The 13854-nt window shown below is 35.3% G+C and overlaps 2 protein-coding genes across 5 annotated transcripts in view; both read left to right on the top strand.

Moving 5' to 3' along the window:
- The window catches only part of LOC105257651 (zinc finger protein 608-like), a 150389-nt gene extending 144690 nt beyond the window's left edge, over window positions 1-5699 (top strand). For all 3 annotated transcript variants that reach the window (XM_025410082.1, XM_025410083.1, XM_011268416.2), the window contains one exon: window positions 3172-5699. In XM_025410082.1, the coding sequence (XP_025265867.1) occupies window positions 3172-3242 (71 nt within the window). In that variant the 3' untranslated portion in view covers window positions 3243-5699. The remainder of the gene's footprint in view (window positions 1-3171) is intronic.
- A 2656-nt stretch (window positions 5700-8355) lies between these two features.
- On the top strand, window positions 8356-13320 carry LOC105257650 (focadhesin). Of its 2 annotated transcripts, XM_011268415.3 has the most exons (9): window positions 8356-8716; window positions 8792-8857; window positions 8982-9136; window positions 9246-9437; window positions 9602-10050; window positions 10181-11059; window positions 11198-12497; window positions 12585-12912; window positions 13130-13320. In XM_011268415.3, the coding sequence occupies exons 1-9, from the start codon at window positions 8663-8665 to the stop codon at window positions 13286-13288; spliced, it is 3582 nt and encodes a 1193-aa protein (XP_011266717.1). In that variant the 5' UTR covers window positions 8356-8662; the 3' UTR covers window positions 13289-13320. The 2 variants fall into 2 exon arrangements, with proteins under 2 accessions (XP_011266717.1, XP_025265866.1); XM_025410081.1 differs by lacking the exons at window positions 8356-8716; window positions 8792-8857 and having other exon boundaries at window positions 9020-9140.
- The last annotated feature ends 534 nt before the right edge of the window (window positions 13321-13854 follow it).

Genomic DNA, 13854 nt, shown 5'->3' with positions numbered 1-13854 from the left:
ATCACGCACGCACGCGCGTTTTCTGCATTGCAGACAATGGATTTGAAATTAATTATTATCGATTCTTTCTCTCTTTTCTTTTAATAAAAATTTCTTATTTTTAGCATTGATACATTATCTTAAATTGAGAATTTATATATTTACTTTTTGTATACTTAATTTAGATGAAAATAAAGATTTAATTTTTACATCTTTTATTTAATTCATATTGAAAAAATTCAATAACACAAGTTAAAATCTATTGGGATAATATTCCACTTATCATAGTCGTCGGCATCTGCAGTCGAGAGAAAACGCGCGACGTCTAAAACACTCTGTATATTTATACATATATATGAGTCTCGTATATAGCGATGAACTGAATATTTTGAAAATATTGAAGTATAAGTGCGGTCGTGTGTTGTGTAGATTAGCCGTGTAAGCTGTGTACTGCAAGTAGGGCGCATGTAGGAATTAGATATATAGTTCAGACTGTGATAATTATTTATCGTGCTTCTTTTTCCGGGACGGGAAAAGGTAACAGGATCTTACGTGGGCGAGATCATCATCCAGTTCCGGGTGATGGGCATTCACGTGTAATAGTAATTGACGACGATAACGATTTCATCGAGTTTGTTATGGATGCTAGTTTGTCAGATTGATTGCGATATCGCGAGAAAAGTGCAGTTTCTAATGGAATGCTATGAATTAAAAAGTCTATGTGCCAGAAACACAAATTGAACAATATAATTTGAGCGAGATGAAAAGCGGTACTTAACTACTTGCATTGAAATGACGTGTTGGAATGCACGTGATGGCTTTTCCGTTCTGTGACAACATGTACATTTTCTCTTTATAGTTTGTAACAACATTTGGTATATATACAATTTGTATGAAATCTTAATAAGAATATTTTTAATTGTCATCACGAAATTTTATGGACATGCGCGATCGTCGATTAATTTTCATTACGAATGATTTAAAGGTTTAAAACTCTGAAATATATTTTTTTGAATCGTTTCATATCTAAAAAGTATGGAATATCAAATAGCTCTATTGGTACTTGTTATTGAAACTGAAAATTATTATTTTCATGTTTTTGTATTCTGTTGGCACTTAGATTCTTTTTAATTTGTAGTATCTATTCTCTGTCCTCATAAACGCGATGTATATTCGCGTTCGTATCCTTGTATCTTTCGTTAGACATCGGTAGTCTTCCACGAAAGCTTCTCTCTTTTGCAGCAAAATAGCTATCAAGACTTTATAGTTTCCCGATGCGATTTTTGCGTTCAATCGCTGGTGAGTGATTACGATTTCTGTTACAAGAGCATCGTTTGCAATTAAGAACATTATTTTTTTTTATCCATTATCTGGATATAAAATGGATAGAAATGCAACTTCAAAGTATCTTTGAATTTTTGATGATAACGATTTCATTGATAAATTATGATATTAATTAAATAGTAAATAATTTAATGTCGCTAGTCGAGTAATCAAAGGATTAATAGAAAAGATATTAATTAAATGTTTCTAGAAAGTGAAATTTTTCCTTATCTTGTCGATAATCTCTTTCGCTCCTTTTGTGCTTTAGAAATCGAAATACAAAATAATATTTATCAAAAAAATATGATACAATGTTTTTTGTATTTTTGCAAAATACATACTTATCGAAAGAAATAAGAAAAATTGAAGAAAAATGAATAAAAATTATATATATATATATATGTATGTGTGTGTATATATATATATATTATATATATATTATATATATATTATTATATAAATATATATAAATATATATTTAAAATTCGTCTAAAATGATTTCTCTTTGGATGAATTTGTTTAATATAAGATTTATTCATTTAATCTTTTCACTATGTTTAATTTCACGTTTTCTGGGATTTTATGTTACTTTGCTGTTGCAATGTCTCACATATAGCGATACTCTTGTACGGTGGAAAACGATCACCAATCAGCAAACTTAATCGACCAAGTCTACGCTTACGGAGCCAACACTGCCAGGACTTTCGCGTGAACGAGGGAAGTCCGCAACCATACTAGGGAAATGCATTATAGGCGCGAAATCGTTGAGACAGAAGTAAAAAGGAGAAAGGGAGATGGAGAAAGAAACAATTACTTATATGCCACTTTGCTTTCCCACTCTTCATACACATATCCATCATCATTTTTCCTCCTAGTGATGAAAGTAGCTCGGTGTTTAGGTATCTCGAAATATACGGGTTTCTCCTCGAGTGCAACCGAGCTCGAGGACGATGCATTTCCTAAAGGATTGCATTAACGATCGTCTCGAAGATTTCGTCTCGAAGAGCCTTGCATGTGATTTCATATCCATGAAAAACGGTTGCAAATCTATTTTCTGCTACGTCTTAAATATCATAACTCGTCAAGTGTGAGAATTATTTGCTAGGATTTAGGAACATTAATAGTGGCATCGAACAATTTGCAAAGATCAAGTTCAGTGTAAAAACAGAATTATGCAATATGTATCGAAGTGACTGTACGGATCTTTTAGCACACAAAAAATGTTCCATTTTTATATCTAGGAATAATATTTTTAGCACGCCAAAAGAAAATTCCATTTTTATATATAGAAATAATTTTTCTCGAGTATTGCGATACTATTCAGTTTCTTATATTGTTTCCATAATATTTCATGATTATCCTAAATAGAACATGATCTATTGGATTTGTATATTTGAATCTGCGAACCATCTTATATATGTCACATTAACCGATGTCAATAAATCAATTTCTATCATTTTCATTTTTAATGGCCATTGATATTTTCATCGTTTAAAAGTAGCAACAGATATTATATTTCCACTGTGTTTCCAAGTTATCAATATTTCTTCTCCGCTTGCATTGAATGTCACACAATTTCATGTTACGTAATAGGAACAAATCGCATAATACACAGATGATAAGAATAATGAAGTTATTTTCTCAGCGGTGAATCTTGGTCTCTCCTTCGGTCCTCCGCCCCCCTTCCAATAGCCGAAAACGCGCTTCGAAATTTTGGTTCCGGGTGCCGCGGGTCGCCATCATTCGAACAACAATAGCAACAGCTGGAAACGAAACGCGCTCATCACGCGCGCGCGCATTCAGAGTAGGCGCTTCAGAGTGATCGTGACGAAACATTAATGGCCTGCTGTCTCTCTGTGTGTGTTGCAGCGGCAGTGCTGGCGAGTCAGCAGGCCGCCGCGGTAGCCGCCTCGGTGATCTCGCCATTCCCGCCCAAGTGACCCGCGGCCCCCGCCCCCGTCTTATCCGGCGGAAGCGCCGGGGGCAGCTCCGCCACACAGGCCCATCACACACATCCGGCGGCGGCGAACGGTGCGCCTGGTGAGGGACACCCGCACGGCACCGCCGCCAGCAGGCAACCGTAGGAGGCATGATGGACACGAGCGAGCAATGTAGCCGATGCGACTGAGCGGGGTGCCGTGTGTATGTTCCACGCGCTGCGTTATTGGCCGAATTAGCGCCTAGGTGTAGCCAAGTAAAGAAGGTGATGATGGCCGGATCAGGATCAAGATGTAGCAAAGAGGCTCTCTGTGTCGTCCGCGTTTCCCCTGCGACGTCGGTCAGGACTGAAATCTTGAAAGAGCTAGTTGAGATGTTAGAACAACGATGACTGATATGACAAGATGGATTCTATTGTTCTTCTCTTCAACAACGGCGCAAGTACTAGGGACTGAAGAATAAGTGGACGGAGCGGACTAGATGTTAGAACAATGACAATGATGAACGTAGCCAGTAGAAGATGGACGTCTATGGTGTTCCTCCTTGTGCTGTGTGTTATTCACTTTCTCGATGACGTTAATTGAGAATTTAGAATCATGATATGGATGTCTTAAATGGTATTATCCATGTTCACAAACTAGAGATTTTTAGATATGTTAATCGGGTGTTAAAACTGTGAATCATGATTATCGGACGATTAAAAGACGTTTAGACGAAATCAAGACTCGTGGGTCATCTAATAGAAAATCGCGACTTTCCAAATTAGGTGCAAACATGAAAACTAACACATACAAACTAACACTAAAAGAATGATAAGAGACTGAACTCGATTTGACGCACAAATACAATGTCCATTCTCAGACAGAATTATAACGGCGATCCAGCTGTTGAACTGATCGTGGTAGGTTCGACGAGAGACGATCGTTAGCGAGCAATCCTTTGGTGTATCGAACTATCGGATCGATGCTCGCGTAGAATGAGAGGATGAGTTTTCTCCTTGCGCGTTTTATTCCAGCGCCGAACGATGCCCCCATGTCCCGCTGGATTCGCGATCTTCGTGCAGCTCGTTGAAACCAGCCCGCTAAAATATCCTTGTCCGTGTACATAGTGTATATCTTAAAAATACGCGCCACGTAGTGTACAGACGCCTACGGCTAATGTAAGGATAAGGATCGGAGGCTCGATCTTATTCCAAAGGTCGAGGCCTCTGATAGATTTCGAGAAGAACGACCTATCTCGCGAGATGAGCGTTCTCGAACGGGATCGAACGAGAGTTGCCTTGTTTCGGTGTAGACTGAGCTCGCTCAGTGCCACCCAAGTTGCGCTGACTCCTCGTTGACGTCTGTCTGATCCTGGTACAAGCTCGATCTTTTCTTTGCTTTCTAGTGCCTATAGTCTTAGATGGATACTCTGTCTAGATAAGACGGTAGTTCGGAAAGAAAACGGAGAGATGCCGATCCAGCAAATATTGACTGACAAGTAGAGGACATTCGCGTAGCTGGCATCCGAAGTTAATAGAATAGATAAAGAAGAGTCTAGTCCGTACCGGGACAAGGTGTGAGACCATAGATGACAACGGTCGCGAGGAGCCAGACATCTCATTAGACTGAAACACGCGAGGACGGACGGTACTGTCTTCGCGTTCACGGGGCCGTGCTGGCACGACAACAAAAAATGACGGAAAGCGCGGCTCCGCCCCTGACTCTCAAATTCGAGGCGATGTGATGGAGTTTTTATCGAGCGTAGAAACTTAGGAGCGAGCAAGCGAGCGCAAGCGTATGTGTGCGTGCGTGTAAAAGGAGAGAAATAAAATATAGCACTCGTATGTAGGATACACGAGACGAAAGAGAGTAGCGAATCGCGTGAGTCGACTGCCTTGTACAAGCATAATGTGTGCGTGCGCGTTTCCGCGATGTACGGTAAATCCGTGTCAATGTATTTTATTGTAAAGAAATGAGAAAAAGGATTGTAAGAATTATATATGCGAGCGCAAATTTCGATTTTTGTAGAGAAATTGTATAACTTGCTGAAAAAAAAAAACTAAACTATCTCTTAGGGGAACAGAGACTCCATGATTTGTGCGACCGATCACTAATGCCGATAAAACGACCAGAGAACTCGTCTTTACTTAGACGAGCGTGGTTAATAAAAGCGTGTCGAGAACAAGACAAGAAAGATAAAACAGAGAGACGACATGTGTAATGCGATGATTCTAAATAATTAAGTGGCGTTAAGTGACTGTAAATTTGATGCTAGAACGCTATTTGTTTACTAAGATAATGGTAGCCAGCGATGTGTGCAAAAATTAGGGAAAAAAAGGGAGTGAGAGGCGGAGAGGGGGGCACGATCCAAAGAATGGATAAATAAAAAGAGCGAGACGTACAATTACGTATGCGCATATGCGACTATATATATATGTATGTATAAACTACATAATATTTGTTCAGTAACGACTATCGTCATCCTTTATATATATATATATATATATATATATATATATATATATATATATATATACATATATATATAAATATTATACGATTTATTGAGATTATTAATTATATATTATTTTATTACTATCGATGTGACGTAAGATAGAAAATAGAAAGAGAGAGAAAGAGAAAGAAAAAAATGCGGAAAAAATAAGAAATTTTATCGGGTAACGTTCGCAAATGCCAAATCAAAAGACATGGAAACGATTGATGATGTGTTTCTCGCGTTTCACAGCGTTAAAGAGCAAAATATTTAATAAAATGAAGAAGGAAAACGCAATGCAACTACTTTGCCGAATATGTGAACGAAACCACGATAGAGAGATGCACGCGCGCGCACTTGCGAGGACGAAAAAACGTATGTGCATGCTTGGTGTATGTGTCTACATATGTGTGTGTGTGTGTGTGTGTGTGTGTGTGTGTGTGTGTGTGTGTGTGTGTGTGTGTGTGTGTGTGTGTGTGAGTGAGTGTGAGAGAGAGAGAGAGAGAGAGAATGAGTGAAAGAAATAAAAAAAAAACCGTGTGATCCGCCTTAATTTTAGTGAGGCGCCCAGCGGACAAAGGGGTGGGCTTTAAAAGAAATAAATGCTGGTGCTGCGCTGTGATTTTTGTAAAAAGAGGAGGCAAATAATATAAAAAGAGAAGAGGAGCCGACCGAGAGAGAATACACATGAAAAGATCGAGGAACCCGATTCTGCGGGATCTTCGCAAACATAAAAAAGAAAAGCGAAGAAGAACGAGAAGAAAGAAAAGAGAAACACGCAGAGAGATAGCCTGAGTACCTGGACCCTGCCCTGGTCCGCGTCTCCCTCCGCGAGCGGAGGTGGAAAAAGGAGAGAAAGAGAGAGAGAGAGAGAGAAAATATGAACGAGAAATGAAGAATAAAAGAGTGAAAGAAAGAGTGCGCCGCGATGTTTCGCTCGATTGTACAGGCTGTAAAAAATGTATTCGCTTTTAATAAGAAAGAAAAAAAAAGAATTTTAATATAGATCGTTAATCTCAATAATTAGAAAAAAATACATATATATAGAAAGAGAGAGAGAGAGAGAGAAAGAGAGAAAGAGTGAGAGAGAAAGAGAAAAAGAGTTGTCGTCTCCGAATCACAATCCTCGTAATCGGAAAGCTTTATATTGCGTCTACACTCGAACTCGTACATTACTGGAAAACGGGTTGGTTTACAATGTTTTGTGGTTCAAGCAAACGAGCCCCGCTCTCTGTGCCCCCCCTGCCCTTCCCGGCTGACTCCGCTTATCCTGCGGAAACGAGATTTTCCTTGAGACGCGCAACTCGCTACCCATGTGTAATAGAGAATGAATGTAATTAGTAATTGGAGGCAACCTCCGTCTATCCTAAGGATACGATATTGTAGCGAGTACTACGCATATTTGCTAGGACGTTGCATAATCGAGTATCATAGGAAAAAGAGGAAGAGAAGAGAGAAGGAGAGATAGATTGTACAAGAGAGAAAGAGAGCGAACAAACGCAAGCATGTATGTATGTGTGTGTGTAAGTGTGTATATGTATGTATATGCGTGTGTAAAAGAAGAATGAGAGACATGTATAAGAACGAATGGTTAACGATGAGAATTGAGACATAACATAATAAACAAGGACCCTTATTCTCGTCTCCTTTTTTTAGAATGATAAAAATAGTGACTCGTTACGCTTTATATATTATACATTTCGAGTATATATGAATATACGAGTAAAAACATAACGTACAGAAGCAGATACGAAAGAAAAAAAAACCATGCAGGCATCTTGTCGTTAAATTGTAAGATATTGTGTTCAAACTCCAGAATGTACTCTGATCCCCCCTTCCTCAGACTACTATATATTAAATATATTGTGCACTATGCTCCGACACTTGTCCATACAAATAAATATATTGAAAAATCTCAAGACTCTCTTCTATCTTTATTTTCCACTTTGTAATTCAAACTTATTCCATTTTCCCCATTCGAGAAAAAGTTTAAAAAAATCTAAGATACAGTAAAAGATAAAAAGATATTTATTTAATAAGTTGTTCTATTAAAATTTTAATATGTCAAATTATATATATCTAAAGAAAAGATGTCAAAAATATGTATATATATCTGAAAAAAACCTAAGACTATAAAAGATAAAAGATATAAAAATATACACGTATTATTTAATAAATTTTTCTATTAAAATTTTAATGTTAGATGTATATCTAGTAGAAATATTAAAATAATTAAAATAATGAAGGAAGAGAGAAGAGAGGGAGAAATTAGAAGTGCGCTGAAATTTGGTTCTTTTTAAGTAATTACTTGAATATTTTTACAATTTTTTAACGATTTACTTTACATTAAAGTAAGTATAAACAAAACTTACCGCTATATTCGAAGAATGAAGATAAATTTGCAGACGTAGATGCGATGGTTGACATTGAAATCATTCACCGATATTAAAATTTATGAAGATATATTGTTTTATAATACATAATTAGAGTAAAACTATTTATATAATTATACTATAACTATTTATATCGTTGCTATTGCGCATGCGAATGGTTGTAATGCGCAGTAACAGTCTGCGCAATTTCTCAGTAGCACTCGAATGTGATTGGCTATTATTTTTAGACTCAATATTATCACAAGACGGAGGGAATCAGCAGTTTTTGCGCCGATTAAGTTAGGTTATGTTTATTATTGACATGAAGAGAGAGTGCCTAAATAATCATAATTGGATTAAACTGGTTGAAGGCACATTAAATATTTAAAAAAAAAAGACATGAAGAGAGAGACAGACCTGATATTTTTTAATTAACATATGGTGATCCTGTATTTTATGAGCTCACATGTATCTTTATATGAGTTTATTCTTTTTAAGAAAATTTTCCAGAAAATTATTAAGAATAAAAGTTGTATAGAAGATAATTTAATCTAAAATACATACACACGTACGTCATGGATGAAATTGATTATAAGTTAAAAACACAAAATCCTACTTTGGTATCACATGTAAATATATCAATGATATTCAATATTGATTATATATATTTGTATTTAGTACAACTATGTTCAATTTTTCAACAGGCGATATCCAAATTGATTGATGCGATCAAGAAAAAATTAGAGACAGAAGAAAAGGATATTTCCAAAGTAAATAATTTTAATAATTATGTGTAATACAAATTTTGATTTATGATAGTTATGTACGATTAGTTGTATGATGACTTATTTATTTTATTTATATATATTTTTCTATTATATTTCTCTTTTGCAGATAGCAGAATTTAAATTGCTCTCATCTAAATGCAACAGCAATGATTTTATAGTCAGTACATCTGCATGCCAAGCATTGATTGTGCTTGTTGAAACCGGATTATGGGATGTCAGATCTGCATTAGCAAGCTTCATGGCATGCCTGTCTTCCTCAAAGTATGTATGTACATGTTAAACAAAGCAATTATTAATTACATATATATTTATGGATATTTACTTCAAATCATATCATTATCATTACATTCATTATGATTGAAATTTGCAGAAATTATCAAGCAATTACTATAGCTGTGAGTCAACTATTGATATTGGATTGGAAAATACGGGATGAACATAACGAATATACTCTTCAAGTGCCTACACAGCATCCATTTATTACAATCTTGAATCAGGAAAAACTCAGCTGGAGATCTGTGTTGAATCAAATGAAACTCATCATGCATCATTATGATAAACAGTATGTTTTTTTATATTTTATAATTAAGCTAAAAGAGTGTTCATTAAAGACTCAGAAAAATACAATAGCTGGAAACAATAAATAAAAAATATGGAATGTTTGTCCATTATATTTCCTGAGAAAAGTAAGTTTTATACATACATTTAAATTTATTTATATTTCAGTGCTATGGAACAAAGCTTAACGTTATTACGACCTGTATTCATGTACATATTGTGCAATCCCTCCATGGATTTATGCGAGAGCTGCAAACATGAGGCATGGCAACTTCTAATTAAATCTAGTAACACTTTGGATTTACAAGCAGAAATTTTATTCTGGTTGTGTACAAATCGGATAGATACCTGCGTCGATGCGAATTGTCGAGTACTTGAGTTTGCAGAAGTAACGTTGTTGAAAGGAGACAAAGAGTATTGTACAGCTTTAATACCTTTAATCGCGTCCTTGACAATACAGCTTTTGGAATATGGATATGAACCAATGCAAAATTTTTGTACAATATTGGATCTGATCAAACAGTCTAATGATTATATAGGAAATATCACAATACCTATGATGGCAGAAATAATCTTGGTATGCCCTGCAGCTTATTTATTCAGCGCTCTTCAAATATGTAAGTATTTTTAATTAAGACGACATATATAAATATTAATATAAAAATAATAATATATTATAATAATAATATAAAATTATCTCTTTAAAAAACTTAAAATTTCACGAGTTTTAATTTTGATCGATTTTAGGTACAGTCATCATGGACAAGATGCCGTGTAACATCATATTATTAAATGCATTAGCTGCATCCTTATTAAAGTGGCTGGCTTATCCTTCACTATTATGTTCTGATGCGTTAGCGGTAGCAAAAGAGTTATTAATCAGAATCATGTCACAAACACAAACAGACAATGATAATATCTCAAACAAAACGCTACTCATGTTCAGTCATAGCAATAGATACATTCAATTTTATATAGAACTCATTCGCAGTCTGTATTCCTTGGAAAATGACATCCTATCGTGGTTGGAAAACTTATCACTCGCACCGATCGATCTAAGATACATGTGCAAGCTTATCTTGTGTGGAATCTTTCTTTATAGCAACGAACCTGGCATTGTACAAAAAACCTGCGATATTCTCGTACAAATAGCGCGGGAAATCAACTCTTTCGCGTCACACGTTCTATCTCTGTTGTTGCATAAATTAACTAAGTCTCACGACAGTTATACCTTGAAGCATCTGTTGCTAGCCATTCCCGAGTGCGCTATGTCCAAGGAGAATTTGCCAATTATCATGCACACATTGAACACGATGTTGAACAGCGGCAAACCGTTAAAATACTTCGCAATCCAGCTTTATACAAAGGCGTTAGAGAAGGAACCGCGCTGCTACCGCTTTATATCCGCTGCTCTGATGGATACTATGGAGACTGATCGCAGTTGGCATTCGGATGTGACTTGCGCTCAGGCGATTAAATACATTTGCGAGAATCGACCCGAGCACGGCGAAGAACTTGTACCGTTGCTATCGCAGATCCTGAACCGATGCGTCGATTTGAATGGCAGTGCTGCTAGTGCACTCGCACTCAACAGCATTTCTGCCCTGTGCAAATCTGCGGTGATAGGTGCATTATATTTTTAGACATTGCTCCTTTTTTATATTGCATTATACTTTTATTACTTCTTTTTTCATATGTTGTATAATTCTTTATAAACTATCAAATTTTTCAAGATTTTATACAGATTACGATTTTATTTGACAGGCATCTACTCCACTTGGAAAGTATTAGCGCCAAAGATGCGCAAAGAAAAACGTACTATAGTTCTGGAGAGTCTTTGCGAGCTTTTTGCGGACATTCCTTCGTATCCATTTCGCGCGAGCGATGACTACGATGCATTCATCGTTGATATCGTAACACATTTATGGAATTACGCAATTTGCGAAGACACGAGGATCGCGGAAGCGGCGTTCAAAGCATTGAGATCTTACCATTTGGAACGAATTCCTTTAAGCGCTTTGCCCTCGGATTTTCGAGCAGATCTCGTAGTATCTCGCGCTTATCCCGAAAAGACGACTGATGAAATTGACAAGCCCGAGGATGTGTTGTCATATATACCGGGTACTTGTTGGATTCAGATGTTAAAAAAGGTGAACAGAAACATTTTATCAGCAGCCGGGGATCTTTTAATTTTTTACATCGAGAACGAATTGAGCGGCTTCAGGTCGCGAATATACTCTTGGCCACAAGGAGAACCATACAATTACAAGTATTTGCCGGAAAGAAGCGTGATAAGGGCTATTGGTGAATATCTAAGGCGAAGTAATAAAGCGGATCCAAGCAGTCAGAAAATTATGGTGGAATGTTTGCGCATATTTGCTCATAAGTACAAAAAACCATTACCGAACATAAAATGGAATTTCTTGAATGAAACCATGCAGATATCGGAGGAAGCTAAAGAGTACAGTCTGTCCATCGCGAGTCGTCATTGTCAAATCTCTGTATCGGCGAAATTGCTCATAGAGGATTTTTTATCGATGTACACATCTGCATCAGAAGCTGGTCGATTGTTGCTAAATGAGAAACATTTAGTGCTTTATTCGAATCTCGACGAGCTGTGTCAAGCCATTCAGCCCAATTCCTTGAGACAATTTCTCGAGACTTCTCTCGAGTATATCATTGAAAAAATCTCATTCAATGACGAAAGATCGGTCAATTTGTTCAATCGCGTTGTCTCTTCGTACGCCACTGCTTTGAAAAGCAACGTGATACTTATAGGAAATCGCACACTGCTGACCAGTATGTTGGAAGAGATATTAAAGAAAGTCGATTTAACATCTAAATATTTCGAGAACTATCTTACAGCCGTAATGGAATTATTGGACAAAGATATCGAAAGAATGACATCACCTAGCATCTGGTTTGAAGTAACGCCAAAAAAACTGAAGAATGCCATCACTGTTAGAACTGAAGTAGCATTCAGAGAATTCAATTCTATAACTCTATTCAACTCACCAATCACTTGGCTAAATGAACCTATCAATACGGCTGCATCTAATTCTGAGTAAATATTAACAATTATAATGATCATAAGAAATTTAGTTTTCAGTCAGGGATTGCCCGATAAAAACAATTTTTTTTCTTTTCACAGGATGCAAAAATATTTCTTAGAAAATATACAAAGAGTGCAAACTAACTTAAGATTATTGAAATCCTGTGATCTTGAATCCCAAAAAGATTGGATTTTAAGTTTTATGAGTCACATTGATGCACTTGTAGTGGAAAAATCACATGATAAAAACAATATAATCTTTTTCTGTGACATTTTATTCGTCTCGATTATCTGTTTATCTGGCATGGATTGCCTGTTGCCAAAAAAAGAATTATTAATTAGTTTGCAAGATGAGAGGATAAGATTGTTTCCACAGGCCATTTCTGTGCTTATTGACCGGCAAATGTGGAAATCGATATCTTGTCAGGTATGTGTAAATATTTTACATTTAAATTAGAAAAGATTCTTAATATTGTATTATATATTTATCAGCTAAAAAACATTATATTTACATATTACGAGTATCGAAACTTTTCGTCGTATGTGAAATGGACAATACACGTATAATACATACAATAATAACAATAATAACAATACAATAATATGTGATATATATGTATAAATTATATTGATAATTTGTTTAGATTATGAAATGGCTAAATCACATGAGGACCAGTTCTGTACCTGATGTGTATATATCTGCGTTTCAAAGCGCATTAATTTTATTAAGGCATGAAGAAGACTATAATTTACAGTGGACAAATTACTTGTCAGTCAAAACTTATATTCCCACATATAATTAAAAAATGTATTTACATAAAATATTTTTATATAAAAAAAGGAAGATTTTATATTGAATTGATTTACTTATTTATATTATTCAGCCTTTTCATTAATAATAGATCCTATACATAAATAATCTATATATTCGTGACAATTTTATTTAAATAATCTATACTTTACTGCTAATGAAATAATTACGATAAATTTCAATAGATAAATACATACACTTAGATTTCTTTTTACATCATAGTTAATATTCAATTTGTTAGTTTGTTAAACATTTTTACATTAAACAGTAACATGTAGGAAGATATGCTAATTCAGCATTGCTAAAAGTATATAAATATCCAAAGGAAAAGACAACTTTTTATAGTTTAATTATATTAAACATTTTCTTGAATCTTATTTAAGGATATGTAAATTTGTGTATTATATGTATATAAATTTTAATGTTTTGTAAATTTTAATATTGAAATCAATGGAGATAATTTAGTAATCACAATTAATGACTACCTAGAATATTCTATTATCGTGAAAATTAGATATAATAAGATAAATACTTTGAAGAATTTTAATTTGTTAATAA

The sequence above is a fragment of the Camponotus floridanus genome, unplaced genomic scaffold (genome assembly GCF_003227725.1).
Source record: "Camponotus floridanus strain SB8 unplaced genomic scaffold, Cflo_v7.5 scaffold3, whole genome shotgun sequence".
Lineage (NCBI taxonomy): Eukaryota > Metazoa > Arthropoda > Insecta > Hymenoptera > Formicidae > Camponotus > Camponotus floridanus.
This window is presented reverse-complemented; position numbering and strand designations above follow the sequence as displayed.

What these genes read in the sequence shown, in the direction of transcription:
- LOC105257650 (XM_011268415.3), top strand. Translation starts at nt 8,663, where the DNA reads ATGGATGAAATTGATTATAAGTTAAAAACACAAAATCCTACTTTGGTA. An exon ending in ATCCTACTTTGGTATCACAT is followed by an intron (nt 8,717 to 8,791) that starts GTAAATATATCA and finishes ATTTTTCAACAG; the next exon opens with GCGATATCCAAATTGATTGA. An exon ending in GTGCAAATCTGCGGTGATAG is followed by an intron (nt 11,060 to 11,197) that starts GTGCATTATATT and finishes TTTATTTGACAG; the next exon opens with GCATCTACTCCACTTGGAAA.